Below are 15,261 nucleotides of genomic sequence, written 5' to 3' on the forward strand. Positions count from 1 at the left end.
CATGGATTGATCCTTGATGAAGTTCACTCTGCCAAGAGTGTTGAAGGACAAAAAGCTGTCCTTCAACACACATGTTGACATTAGTGCTGTAGCTCGGAACCCAAAACCCGGACCCGGCCCGACCCGGCAATTTTCCAAATTTCTTAACGGGACCCGGAAAGGTCCGGTAACCCGGTGAGAGTTGGACTGAAATAATATTGACTAGATTCTATTTGAAAGCTACTACAAACACATCTTGTGTGATCTACCGACCTTGTCCTGAATGGAGGGCACATCGCTTATTTTGTTTATCATGCTGTCTGTGAGTCCAGATATAAGTCCCAGGTCAGCATAAATTATCACCCTTAATCCACTCCCTAAAAAGATGAAGCATAACGCTAGCTACATGTACATGTATGTAGGCATCCTAAAAATAGCTCATTTCCCTGTCAGAGTGCCCATACAACATGCTCTACTGTGATTGGTCAGTTTGTCTGCCAATTAAAAACTATAATCACAATGTAAGGCACATGATATAGCTTAACTGATATTTGCATATATTTTGGAATTTGCGCATAGCAGGACAAAGGCTGCTTGTTGAACCTTTGAACCTTTGAACCCTGTTCAAGGAAACCGCAGTGTAATGTTACACCCAGCTGGGCCCAAGCTGTCTGGCATGCATTAATCTTTGACAGGGAATGTTTTGTATTCTAAATTTCTGTGACATGATAGTGAAAGAGATATATCAGATGTGAATGAATTTTTGGGGGGATCGAGAGACACAATGAAAGAAACTTAAGAAAGAAAAGGAAACGTGAGAAAAATTACATTACGTAAATAATTCTGTACTTTTTTCTTTTTTTTTAAGAAAGAAGATCAAATTGATTTGAGGGGGGGGGGGGGAGGTTTATAACACATTCGGAAGATGAATAAATAGAATTGTAAAAAGATAAAGATGGAAGGAAGAATGATGATGAAGATAACCTTTTCCTTCTCATCTCTAAAGACTATCAACATTTCACAATCTTATCATTTTTTTCTTCTTTTTTCTTCTAATCTGGGCTAAATCTTTTTGTTCAATTTTGGTTGAGAATTAAGGCAGAGAGAGAATAAGAGAGAGAATGGACCCTTATAATTATCTTGTTTGCTAATTGAATCCGCTTGTCAGGAAGTATTTTGGTGATGGAATTACTCTTTAATTTAACTCTCTGCCGCCTTCATCTCAGCTCAGCCTCCACCTCAGGCATAACAAATTTTCACATACACACTCTCATACACATTATGTAAATTTGCCATTCACTCGTCTATCAGCTAGGTCAACAAACTTCATAATTTATGAATCGTCTGTTCTACTGTGCCAGCAATCACTGAACTTTAATTTATGCTGGTTTCACTCTCCGCCCACTCGGGGGAAACTTTCTGATTGGTCAGTACAGTAAGCTGATCAGTCACATCACTTGCAGGCAGGGCCAGGGCTAGGGAGATACATATACACACTTGAACACACAACACAAAATCTATGTGTGCTGTGTCTATTGCAAAGACAGGTCAACATATGTAAAAGATCGAGCCATCATGCTGTATAAATTTTGTTTACAGTTACTTTTGACAGGTTTTATGGTGATGAAAGATAAGTAGATAACGAACAATGAGCTATTTAAAAACTCTTTTTTACTGCCGGGTTTTTGTTACCGAGTTGATCTAATTCTGGCTACAGTTCGGCCCGGAACTGGTCCGGCCCGAAATGCTCAACCCGGCGGGTTGGAACCCGGTAAGCCTTCCGGGCTACAGCACTAGTTGACATCACCACCAAGAAGGCTAACTCCATTCAAGCTCTTCTCCAACCCAACTTCAACAGCTGTAGCCGCAAGATTAAAGAGGCAACATACAACACCTATGTGAGACCAATAGTGGAGTATGCAACAACTGCATGGGACCCACATACTCAACGAAACATCAAGAAGCTAGAGCAGGTCCAAAGAAGCAGCGCAAGATATGTCACCAGCACTTATGACCGCAGATCAAGCGTAACAGCCTTACTGAAGGATCTACAATGGCCAACTCTCCAGAGTAGGCGCTGCTAGAGTCGACTTGCTATGCTCTACAGAATCCGCTGGGACCTGGTAGATATCAAGTGGAAAGTGGAAACAACATCTCACTGAATCTACGTCCATCACAAGAGGTCATGGCTCACGTTTCTGGACTCTGTACTGCAGCTCCCAAGTGTACTTTTCCTCCTTCTTTCACCGCACCAGCAAAGAATGGAACTCTCTGAAGAAAGACCCAACAAAGTTTGGCTCACACGAGCCTTCAAAGTGGCATTGAAGGATGTCACCGTCTTGCATGCAGGCAAGCTACTTATTAACTGCACATCACTATACAATGTACATACCTGCACCAGAAATCTTGTCTGCGTACTATTGACTGTGCGCGCATCATCCCACAGAGCGTTACCTTCATTTCATGAAGCCTGCACTTTTCAGGAAGAAGAAGAAAAAAGAGTCAGTTTTTGAATGATATCGACGGTTCCGCTGAAATTGCATCTGGCTCCTCTGACCACCTCTATACATAGACTGAAGAACGTCCTATGGGTACTGTGAGGGGAGAGTGGCTGAACAGAGATGAGTGAGATGCGATGGGGTTTTTCACTTTTTACCAGTTCACGTTTTCATCATATCCAATTTGGCTGCAACACTACACTCGATCCTGTTATCTTTAAAATAGGGAGGCCAATACCCGGGCGTAAGGCTTCTTCGCCTACGATTTGTGCGCTCGTCATCCAAGTCAGATTTTGGCTAGATCCAAACATAGGGTGTCTGAACGATTTTTTAATTTTCCCTTTGTCCCATTATGGTTGGATAATTGATTTGTCTATTAAGAAGAACACATTTCAAATTTCAAGACTCACCGATGTCTCTATCAAAAGATACGGTCCACTGAAATCTAGGCAATATTCATCTAATTTTGGTCCAGAATGGACAAAAAATGTGGTACACGCCGAGTTATAATTTTCGCCCAACAGCTGCATTTATAGGCGATATGCAAAAGTAGGGGAAGGGTATTTTCAAACTTAAATCAAAACTCAAAAGAGGGGGTTTCCAGAAAAACATACACATAAAAAAAAAACTCAAGGGAGGGGGGGGGGGGGTTTAACCCCAACCCCCCCCCCCTCCCTCCTGCGTACGTGCCTGCTGGGAAGCATATAGATATAGATAATGATGTTTCATATTGTTTCACAGATAACATGGCGACGAAGCATGCTTGTTGGACGTCTGCCTCAAGTACAGATGGAGGAGAGGGAATTACTCTTCAGTCATCCCAGGAACATGATGAAGGTATGGAGTGTTTCAATGATAATCGAGTTCAGTATATATTTATATGCTCTTTCTCATCTTATCTTGAAATAAATGCCCCAGTGGGTGTGATTTCTTTTGTTTTTTGTTTGTGTTGCTTTGAGACTGAAGTTTGTTTATATTCATGAATCAGAACGTTAAACATTAAAATTTCAAAGGTGTGAAGAGTAGACCTATTGCAAGTCTGAAAAACTTTAAACACCTTAAAAAGGAGCTGGACCTTATAGATGGTACCTCTAGCTAGAACATGAGTTGTGCAAAAACAGGAAATTGAGGTGATCCCTTACACCTTTAGATAAAAATAGTTAGGAAGGCTCTCTCTCAAAACAAGAGAAGAATACCGTAAATAGGCCTATAAAGATAATTTAGTCTCTGCACTGATTAAAAAAATTAATATAAAAGATTTATTCAATACACTGAACAAAGTATTGTGATTCATGAATGTTAGGCATGTGCAATTGAAAATTTAAAGGGAGATTGCTGGCAGTTTCCATGTTCAGAAGGTCATATTTCGCTGACACCAGACTTGACACCAGGCTTGGTGGAAGTACCATTGATGGGTGTACAAGTCTTGCATACAGCAAATCGTAGTTCCATCAAAAAATACCCCACCCCTAGTCTTTCAGAGAATGTAAAATATGTAAGATAATGGCTTTACCATATAAGGATGGGTGGAATAAGCAGAGCATCACATAAGGCCTGTTGCTGATAAAACTGAAGGTGATTGACAACACTTATTATTGGGTAAATGCCCAAATGGTGTCAAATTCCCCAGTGAGAGCCCACTACAATGCATCTCTTATATACAACCTTCATTCTATCACCTTACACATCAAATCATGAAGAAGAAAACAAATTAGTAAGATTTATTAAAAACAAGTCGATCCACTTTATTTGCACCAATACAACCCGGCTCTTAACAGATGCTTAATACATAAATATTCAAAAACACAATTTACATATTCATCAATAACAAAAGTATCCACTTCACTCTGTATTGTAGAAATGATAAGTGTAATGATCAAGAATTTTAATGATTTTTATTTTGACATGTACAGGAAACATCAGTATCAAGGAGGAAGGAGAAGTTGGGAAGGAGACGTGTCTTTCCATTCCAGGTTCAAAAGGATTGAGATATGAGGGTCAGCTTGTAACTCATGATGGTATGCTATAGGTTCTTGAAGGAAAATCAAACATTGAGATATGAGGGTCAGCTTGTAACTCATAACGGTATGCTATAGGTTCTTGAAGGAAAATCAAACATTGGGAGATGAGGGTCAGCTTGTAACTCATAACGGTATGCTATAGGTTCTTGAAGGAAAATCAGACATTGGGAGATGAGGGTCAGCTTGTAACTCATAACGGTATGCTATAGGTTCTTGAAGGAAAATCAAACATTGAGATATGAGGGTCAGCTTGTAACTCATAACGGTATGCTATAGGTTCTTGAAGGAAAATCAAACATTGAGATATGAGGGTCAGCTTGTCACTCATAACGGTATGCTATAGGTTCTTGAAGGAAAATCAAACATTGGGAGATGAGGGTCAGCTTGTAACTCATAACGGTATGCTATAGGTTCTTGAAGGAAAATCAAACATTGAGATATGAGGGTCAGCTTGTAACTCATAACGGTATGCTATAGGTTCTTGAAGGAAAATCAAACATTGGGAGATGAGGGTCAGCTTGTAACTCATAACGGTATGCTATAGGTTCTTGAAGGAAAATCAAACATTGGGAGATGAGGGTCAGCTTGTAACTCATGGGGGTATGCTATAGGTTCTTGAAGGAAAATCAAACATTGAGATATGAGGGTCAGCTTGTAACTCATGGGGGTATGCTATAGGTTCTTGAAGGAAAATCAAACATTGAGATATGATGGTCAGCTTGTAACTCATAACGGTATGCTATAGGTTCTTGAAGGAAAATCAAACATTGGGAGATGAGGGTCAGCTTGTAACTCATGATGGTATGCTATAGGTTCTTGAAGGAAAATCTAACAATAATAGCAAATTGCTCTGAGAGAAAGCAAAAAAATTGGATAATAGGATTGGTGAAAGTTAGAACAACATCGTACAAGAAATTTGAAAGTTATGAGTGTTTAAAGTATGATATCACTAAGTCAAAGCAAATCTCAAAATTGGGCTATTTGATTTGACTTTAGTGCACTAATACAAATATATTTTGTATAATATAATATTAAAGGTTTTCTAAAAAAAAAAGACACTCCCAAGTCATATGTTTTGAAAAATTGATGTTTTAGTCATTTTGTGTGTTGGAACAAATGGGATAGTTGTCCAGCAGTTCATCATAGTGACTTTACAAATTCAGCCTATTTGAAGTGCCTATGCATATGTTTACAAATTACAACTTTCGATAATGCATTATCATAACTTTCTTATTTTGTTTCCAATTTCTTCCAAACTTTCACCCGTCTGCTTCTCAGATTTGTCTACTTTCTTTTAGAGTAGTTTGCTATCAGGGTTGAGTATCACTTAAAAGGAAAATCAAACCTTAAATCGTTTGAACCCACTAAAAAATGCTTGCAAAGTCCAATAAAATTTTTAAAAAATGAAAATATCCATATAGATCTAATTGCATACATTTATAGATCTATGTCCTTCAATGTTCTTTTCCCTCTGTTTCATTACCATGACATTCATTCTTGGGAGTTATTGGCATATCTTATTTTATTTTGCTATAAAATTCATTCCTCTCTTTATAGCCAATAATAAGTAACCAGATTAAATTTTACTTCTCAAATGATATAAAAATATATTTAATGTGTTCATAACAGGCCTGGTCTTCACCATCAAACAAGAAGTTGACACTGACATGTTTGAATCCCTCTCAAGTACAGAAGGACAAGACCCATCGACTGAACAAGGTATCATGAAGTTATCAAGATAATTCTTTTGTACAAATGCGCGTAGGCCTGAGGGTGGTCAACAACCCCAAAACATAAAAACAAAACAAAACAAATCAAAGGCAAGCATTGCATAAAGTCCAATGTGGTTGGCCTCTGGGGTTTATAGATGCACTCTGGCGCAATTCCTTATTTTAAAGCATTTCAAACAAATTTTGTACCTCATATTATTGAATGGTTTTGGGTGGGAATGAACATTAATCTGTTACTGAATTTGTTAAAACCCCTTGTGGACCCGACACAGAAGTAAATTAGTTAAAGGTAATACAAAGTTTGGGGAAATTTTGAAAATGGCTGGATAGCCATTCTTTAAATTGTTGATATATTTGGATGCCCCTGAGGATGTATTATAAGCACTAGAAAATATAGCCCCTAAGCACTTAATTAAATATCAAAACTTACCGGTGCTCCCCGTAAATTATGATAAATTTCAAATAGTGCCTATACGGCCATCCAGTGGTACCTGCAACCATGAAAATCTCAGCATATGCAGTTGTGATATATAATTTCCAAACGGGAATAGCCGATCGGTCGATTTTAGTCAAGAAACATAATATCTTGACCTTGAGAGAGAGTTATACACAGTGTGTGCGGGCAAGTACAGAATCCAAAGACCGGTGTAATAGTATATTTGTAAAGTGCTTAGAGACATTGTATTAAGCGCTATATAAAAGCTAAATATTATTATTATTATCATTATTTATAATTTCATCACTTTAGACTCTAACAATCACTAAATATTGTAGGATCGCATATGCTTCCAATATGTTCATAACCCCCATACAAAAATTTTGTATTACCTTTAAGATACAATGAAGATATTAACTACTGGGGTATCGTTTCACAAAATCGTCAACAGTACAAATTCACAGACATCCAATTGAATATTTGTAAATGTTAAATTCAGTACACACATTTTGATTGGTTGTGCAACAAAGCGCTACAGGTACTTATTACAATTTCGTTGAAACACTGCCCAGTTTTCTGTTTTGAATGAATTAGTAATTCATTGTTGAGGTTGGCTTGAGGAAGACTAAAATTTAAAGCATGATGACTAGGCCTATATTCAGAAGGAAGGTAACGACTTACTATTAGTAAATAGCATTTTCTCTATGTTCCAGTTTAATATCTTTAACATCCAGTTGCACCACAAGCATTGACATGGTCTGAAAAATAGTTAAAAATCCTCCAATAACTAGTAAAAGCACAGCTATTAAAAAGAATGATGTTGAACATTTCTTCTTGATTTCCTTTTCTTATAGAAATAGTCTATGCCATCATAAAGCAAGAAGACAAAGAAGAGATATTTGAACCTATTACACCTCACGGTGAAGGAGGAGGAGAAACTGAGCAATCAATTCCTGAAGGTATGATCAACAACACCCCCCCCCCCCCCCCCGCCCCCCAGGACAATATTTCTTTCATTTTAATGGTAAATGGATTCCTTAAAGGGAAAGTCCATCCTGATATTAATTTGTTTAAAATAAGATCCCCCTAAAAAGAGAGAAGCAAATAAGGGTTAGGTATCCCTTAAAAGGAAAATCTAACCATAAATTGTTTGAGCGAAACAGAAAGTATGAATGTTTGTCGTGAAAAAGGAGGATGTATACTTGGGGTACACTCCTGCTAGCAAAGTCCAATTAAATTAAATCTATTTACATACATCTATAGATGTACTGCAATTTTATTTTCCCTCTGTTTCATACAATGACATTCATTCTTGTGAGTTATTGGCACACCATATTTTATTTTCTATAAAATGCATTCTTCTCTTTGTAGCCAATATTAAGTAACCAGGTCAAATTTTACTTCTCAGATGATATAAAAAATATCTTTACTTTGTTCATAACAGGCCTGGTCTTCACCATCAAACAAGAAGTTGACACTGACATGTTTGAATCCCTCTCAAGTACAGAAGGACAAGACCCATCGACTGAACAAGGTATCATGAAGTTATCAAGATAATTCTTTTGTACAAATGCGCTTAGGCCTGAGGGTGGTCAACAACCTAAAAACCTAAAAACAAAACAAAACAAATCAAAATCTAAAATTGGAACATGAAAGGAGTATGTAGCCTACTGATGCATGCATTGCGTGAAGTCCAATGTGGTTGGCCTCTGGGGTTTGTAGATGCACTCTGGTGCAATCCTTATTTTAAAGCATATCAAACAAATTTTGTACCTCATATTATTGAAAGTTTTAGGGTGGGAATGAACATTAATCTGTTGCTGAATGTGTTAGAACCCCTTGTAGACCAGACAGTGACGTAAATTAGTTTAAGGTAAACACAAAGTTTTGGGAAATTTTGAAAATGGCTGGATAGCTATTCTTTAAAATTTCGATATATTTTGATGCCCCTGAGGATGTATTATAAGCACTAGAAAATATAGCCCCTAAACACTTCTGCTTTCGAGAAAAATTGAATATCAAAATTTACCAGTGCTCCCAGTAAATTTTGATGAATTTCAAATAGCACCTTACAGCCATCCAATGGTAGCTGCCACCATGAAATTCTCAGAATGTGCAGTTGTGATATATAGTTTCCAAACGGGAATAGCCGATCGGTCGAGTTTAGTAAAGAAAAATTGTTTTTATGCTAAATTAATATCTTGGCCTTGAGAGAGAGAGCTATGCAGCATAGAGAGTTTATTATTTACAATTTCAATTTCATCACTTTAGATTCGATTTTAACCGCAACAACAATCTCTGAATATTGTAGGATCGCACATGCTTCAAATATTTTCATGACCCCATCCCAAAACTTTGTATTACCTAAGATACAATGATGGTATTAACTACTGGGGTATCGTTTCACAAAATCGTCAGCAGTACAAGTTCACTGACAACCAATTGAACAACATGTATGCGTTATATTCAGTACACGCATTTCGATGGGTTGTGCAACAAAGCGCTACCGGTACTTATTACAGTTTTGTTGAAATGCTGCCCTGTTTTATGTTTTGAATGAATTAGTAATTAATTCATTGTTGAGCTTGGCTTGAGAAAGACTAAAATTTAAAGCATGTTAACTAGGCCTATATTCAGAAGGAAGGGAACAACTTCATTTAATATTAGCATTTTCTCTATGTTCCAGTTTAATATCTTGAACATCCAGTTGCACCACAAGCATTGACATGGTCTGAAAATAGTTCACAATTCTCCAATAATTAGCAAATGCACAGCTATTAAAAAGAATGATATTGAACATTTCTTCTTGATTTCCTTTTCTTATAGAAATGGTCAATTCCACCATAAAGCAAGAAGACAAAGAAGAGATATTTGAACCTATTACAACTCAGGGTGAAGGAGGAGGAGAAACTGAGCAATCAATTCCTGAAGGTATGATCAACATTCTTTCATTTTAAAGGCAAATCAAATCCTTAAAGTCCATTCTGATATTAATTTAAAAAAAAAAAAATCCCCCCAATAAGAGAGAAACAAATCAGGGTTAAGTATCCCTTAAAAGGAAAATCAACCTTCATATTTTAACAGGCTAGACCCAACAGTAATTAAAATATGGCTAGGTGAGCTTTTGTTTTTTTAAACGGGAATTTTGATTGAATGTACATTATATATACAAAATGTACTAAAATAGGTTTTTGCGGCCAATTTCAGACTTTTGTCATTCAAATTCATATTCCGAGCATTTGAATTCGTGCAATTCGCACTCGCAGCGTTGAATCAGCTTTCAAATTCAAAATCCGTCATTCAAATTCACTATCCGTGCAATGAAGGTTCATATCACTGGATCCAAAATGACAGTCGGTTGCTTCATCCTTTCAACTCATCAAATATTGTACAAATATCACACTTTTCGTGGCATATTCAAAATATATAAATGCACATACCAAGATATGCCTAAGATAAGACAATTTCAAAAGTTTTGTTTATTTGGTGGTGGAATCGGTGTTATGTCTGAGTATTGTAAAATTGTGTATGCTGTTCTTAGGATGGGTGAAGTATACTTGTTCTTGTAGGGGGTGTTATCCTTTTTTTTTTCATGGAAAACTGATGTATTGTCATGACCTGATAATCAATATTTAGCAATTTTATGTGAGTAAAATCACCCAAATTTCAAACAATCATGTGTGCATGCTTCCGCGCAGTGTTGGCATGCCGTTTTATTTTCGATTCATAGTGCCACTTAGGAAATTACTGATTTATTCCAAAAATTAGTGATTTTGAGCCTTGTGATTACTGATTTTCTGTTCTGGAGGTTGGCAGCTCTGTTTGTATTGTTCCCATGTTCTCAAACATGCATAGCCTAGGCTTTTACGTTGATATGTTTTACAGTATGTAATAATCAATATTAAATTAATGTTTTTCTGATAATTTTCATGCAGTGCAAGTAAATCATACGTAAGCTTACGTAAGTAATTCATACAATGCAAGTAAATCCATACATTGAGAGAGACAATTACAATTACAGTTTAGTCCTGAAGTTCATACACCCCAAGAGAGGCGTAGCACAAGAAAACACTGTAGGCAGGTAAGCCTACATGTAAGTCTATGCGTGGGGTGGGGGGGGGGTATGAGTTGACTGATTCTGAAATTTGTTGTGCGAAATATCAGATAGCATATCAATGAATAATTTAACACCAATTTCAGGTGTTAAAAAACTTATTTCATGATGATAGCAGACAAAATTGACAGATTTTGACAGGTTTCGAGACAGAAATTTGCATATAAAATTTTATGCCAATTTATGATGTCATTAATAGTTGAAGACAATAAAATAATTTTGTCTACCTATTGCTGTATGATGTGCAAAGATCGTTTATTAATTTGGTGGAGATCAGATTTATATCTGCTGAGAACTGGTAAAATATAAGCGCATAATTCATAGACCCTAAGAAAGCGTTCAAAACAAGAAAAACTGCCATTTTACATATCTTCAAATAAGGGGCAAAAAAATAATGTCTAAATGAAATTTTTCTTGGGAACATCTTTTTTTCTCTGATGAAATGGATCACAATGAACAAAATGACACCCAAGAAGTAGGATCATAGGGGGGGGGGGGGGGTGCACGGTAGCCCCTCTGGCCCATGGACTAATGGCGCTCATATCTGTCAGACTTGACACTCCTGGTACTCCTGATTATTACCATGGCTTTAATTTTCTTCTATTTTGTAACAACTTTTGTCTCTTGCAATATGATTTAAGCTAAACTATAATTGGAAGATCACCTTTTCCTTGCTGAAGAAAGGTCGCCAACTTGATGGCTACGGTCTATTTCTTTCTTCTTCACAAACGAGAGTATTGGTATTTTTTCCATGCTCCAAAGGTTCTTTTGCAGCTGTTTTGAGAATACTGCTCTTATAAACTTGGCATTTCAGGTTTGCAATTTGTTTGAGGCTGTTATCAGTTCACTTGGATGTTTGATGGCTGTCTCCTTCTCATTCACCTTCATCTCGACATCCATCAAGGTTGATTTTGCCTTCTCTGATGAGGTGTGAAGGTACTGAAATTGTTGCGAGTTCATCACAAACTTCAGTTATTTTAATATCAGACTTTCTGAGACTTTCAATAGTTATGAAGCGTTGATCATGATGATCAAGTTTGTGGTGAATTTCATCAAATTATTTGAAATTTCATGTAATTTGCTACTACCATTGTTTGAGAGTGCCTCCTTGGAGTCATTAATGTCTAGAAGCTCCTTATGCTATTGCTGTCTGTTTGGGAGGCATTGTAGTACTACTAGCTAGCCTAGCCCTATATAGGGTCGACACTAATTACTACGTCACCACAATCACGATTATCACACCGGTATTAGTATCAATGCATGTACGCAGTTCACTGAACGTTTCATCAAGTATGGGACCGTAGTAGATTATTTCGAAGATCCAACAATATCTATCAAGTATCAACAGTCTGCACAAGAATGGTAGCTAAATTCAATATTATCGATTCATATGTATTACCATTCCGTATTCAGCACCCATTCATTCATTATGGTAAACGGATTTTGCAGTTCTCTTCCTCCTTATTGGCAATATATTCTTGAAGAAAGTAATTTTATCGTCCAAGTTTTAACAGGAGTCTGCCAGTCATATACCGTGTACATGATAAAAAATACCCCTAACTTTCTTAATTTCTGGATGTCTGCCCAACAGTTTAAACCGAATTTGGATAAAATCTTTAATATCAACAAAACTGCTGGCAAGTTCCAGAGTTCTGTTTAGGACCAGATATGGTTTAATTCATTTTCTTTGACTTACACACTATATGAAAGATTTCAATGTATCCTGTCAAAATTGATGTATGCGAAGTTGACTGTATTGAAGGTTTTAACCATTACATGATAGTCTGCATCTAGGCAGACTGGATACGCCATGTGATATTTCTTTACTCTATAGGGATTTTTAATTCTGGCATTTACCAGAGCTCGGCCTTCTCTTCAATAAGGATGTAATTACTTTCTTTTCCTCCCCAGAGTTGGACAATGGACAAGACAATAAACACCCACATATAACATCATGCAGTGGAGAGAAGTCCCATCTGTGTTTACATTGCAGTAAGACATTTACAGATGAGAACACTCTTATACTACATCAGAAAACACACCAGGGCGAGTATGAGCTAAGAAGCCACCCTAGAACACAAACTGGAGGGAAAATTTTCAACAGGGGAGAAAAGCCTTATCAACGTCCCAATTGTGATAAAGGATTTCCTGAAAAGAATAATCTTAATCGTCACCTTAGAACACATACAGGAGGGAAACCATTTAAGTGTTCTCAGTGTGATAAGGGATTTTCTGTAAAGACTAATCTTACTGCCCACCTTAGAACACATACAGGAGAGAAACCCTTTAAGTGTCCCCATTGTGATAAGACATTTTCTGTAAAGACTATTCTCACTAACCACCTTAGAACACATACAGGAGAGAAACCATTTAAGTGTTCTCAGTGTGATAAGACATTTTCTGTAAAGACTATTCTTACTGTCCACCTTAGAACACATACAGGAGAGAAACCCTTTAAGTGTCCCCATTGTGATAAGACATTTGCTCAAAAGTCTGTTCTTACTAACCACCTTAGAACACATACAGGAGAGAAACCCTTTAAGTGTCCCCATTGTGATAAGACATTTTCTCAAAGAAGTCACCTTACTAGACATTTAAGAACACACAGCCTCAACGAAAAAGCCTCAACGATGTTCCCATCGTGATAAGACGTTTTCTCAAAAGAATGAGCTTACTAGCCACCTTAGAACACATACACAAGAGAAACCTTTCATCTTTTCCCAGTGTGACAAGGCTTTTACTTGCCAAAGTAATCTAGGAAAGCATCTAAGGACGCATACAGGAGAAAAGCCTTTCACTGTTCCTATTGTGAAAAGGGTTTTTCTGAAAGAAGTATTTTGGATGGGATTATATTTAAAAAAAAACATATTAATGAGTAAATTAACATCTTTGCTGCATTTCATAGGACCTTTAATAGACACCTTAGAACACATACAGGAGAGAAACCATTTAAGTGTTCCCAGTGTGATAAGACATTTTTTGTAAAGACTAATCTTACTGCCCACCTTAGAACACAAACAGGAGAGAAAACCTTTAAGTGTTCCCAGTTTGATAAGGTTTTTACTTGCTAAAGTTATCTTACTACCAATTTAAGAACACACAGTGGAGAAAAGCCTTATCGATGTCCCAATTGTGGTAAAGGATTTCCTGAAAAGACTATTCTTGCTGCCCACCTTAGAACACATACAGGAGAGAAACCCTTTATATGTTCCTAGTTTGATAAGGGTTTTCCCTATAAAAGTACCCTATATAGACATTTAAGAACACACAGCCTCGATGAAGAGCCTCATCAATGTCCCAATTGTGATAAAGGACTTCCTGAAAAGAATAATCTTACTCCTGACCTTAGAACACATACAGGAGAGAAACCATTTAAGTGTTCTCAGTGTGATAAGGGGCTTTCTGTAAAGACTATTCTTGCTGCCCACCTTAGAACACATACAGGAGAGAAACCCTTTAAGTGTTCCAAGTGTGATAAGGTTTTTACTTTCCAAAGTTATCTTACTACCCATTTAAGAACACATACAGGAGAGAAACCCTTTAATTGTCCCCATTGTGATAAGACATTTTCTCGAAAGGCTATTCTTACTAACCACCTTAGAACACATACAGGAGAGAAATCATTTAAGTGTCCCCATTGTGATAAGACATTTTCTCAAAAGACTAGTCTTACTACCCACTTTAGAACACATACAGGGGAGAAACCCTTTAAATGTTCCTAGTGTGATAAGGGTTTTCTCTATAAAAGTACACTCATTAGACATTTAAGAACACATAGCCTCGATGAAGAGCCTCGATGAAGAGCCTCGTCGATGCTACCATTGTGATAAGAGATTTTCTCAACAAAGTACTCTTACATGTACCTCTCATGTAAGGACATACATGAGAAAAGCCTTATCAATTTTCCAAGTGTGATAAGGGTTTTTCTCAAAAGGCTAGGCTTACTAACCACCTTAGAACACATACAGGAGAGAAACCCTTTAAGGATTCCAATTTGTGATACAAGTTTTTCTCCAAGAAGTACCCTTATTTGACTTTTAAGAACACACAGTGGAGAAAAGCCTTATCGATGTTACCATTACGATACCAGTTTTTCTCAACAAGGTGATCTTAATTTTCATATTAGGACACATACATGTACTAGAAAAAAAAAATGAAAATGTTTCGATTGTAATATGAGATTTCTATCAATTGGATGTTATTAGCCAGCTTGGATATATATTACAGGTAGGAAACCCTTTAATTGATCCGTTTGTGATACAGCTTTTTGTGAACAAGGTCATCTAACTTGTCATGTTAGACACACACACACAAGAGAAAAACCTTATAAATGTAGTGATTGTAATAAGAGATTTTTTTTTATAAAAGGATGTTACTAGCCACCGTAGAACACATACAAGAGAGAAACTCGTCAAGCGTTCCTAATAAAATAAGGATTTTCTTATGAATGTGAGCTCACAAGGCATATAAGAACATAAATGTT

General features: G+C 36.8%; 1 protein-coding gene across 1 annotated transcript in view; it reads left to right on the forward strand.

Moving 5' to 3' along the window:
• The first annotated feature begins 3,299 nt into the window (after positions 1-3,299).
• The window catches only part of LOC115928049, a 33,716-nt gene continuing 21,754 nt past the window's right edge, over positions 3,300-15,261 (forward strand). The window contains exons 1-7 of the mRNA XM_030994635.1: positions 3,300-3,314; positions 4,391-4,495; positions 6,128-6,217; positions 7,519-7,623; positions 8,109-8,198; positions 9,491-9,595; positions 12,690-12,770. Of these exons, the coding sequence (XP_030850495.1) occupies positions 6,166-6,217; positions 7,519-7,623; positions 8,109-8,198; positions 9,491-9,595; positions 12,690-12,770 (433 nt within the window). The 5' untranslated portion in view covers positions 3,300-3,314; positions 4,391-4,495; positions 6,128-6,165. The remainder of the gene's footprint in view (positions 3,315-4,390; positions 4,496-6,127; positions 6,218-7,518; positions 7,624-8,108; positions 8,199-9,490; positions 9,596-12,689; positions 12,771-15,261) is intronic.

This window comes from Strongylocentrotus purpuratus, unplaced genomic scaffold, assembly GCF_000002235.5.
Source record: "Strongylocentrotus purpuratus isolate Spur 01 unplaced genomic scaffold, Spur_5.0 spur5_scaffold_21, whole genome shotgun sequence".
Taxonomy (NCBI): domain Eukaryota; kingdom Metazoa; phylum Echinodermata; class Echinoidea; order Camarodonta; family Strongylocentrotidae; genus Strongylocentrotus; species Strongylocentrotus purpuratus.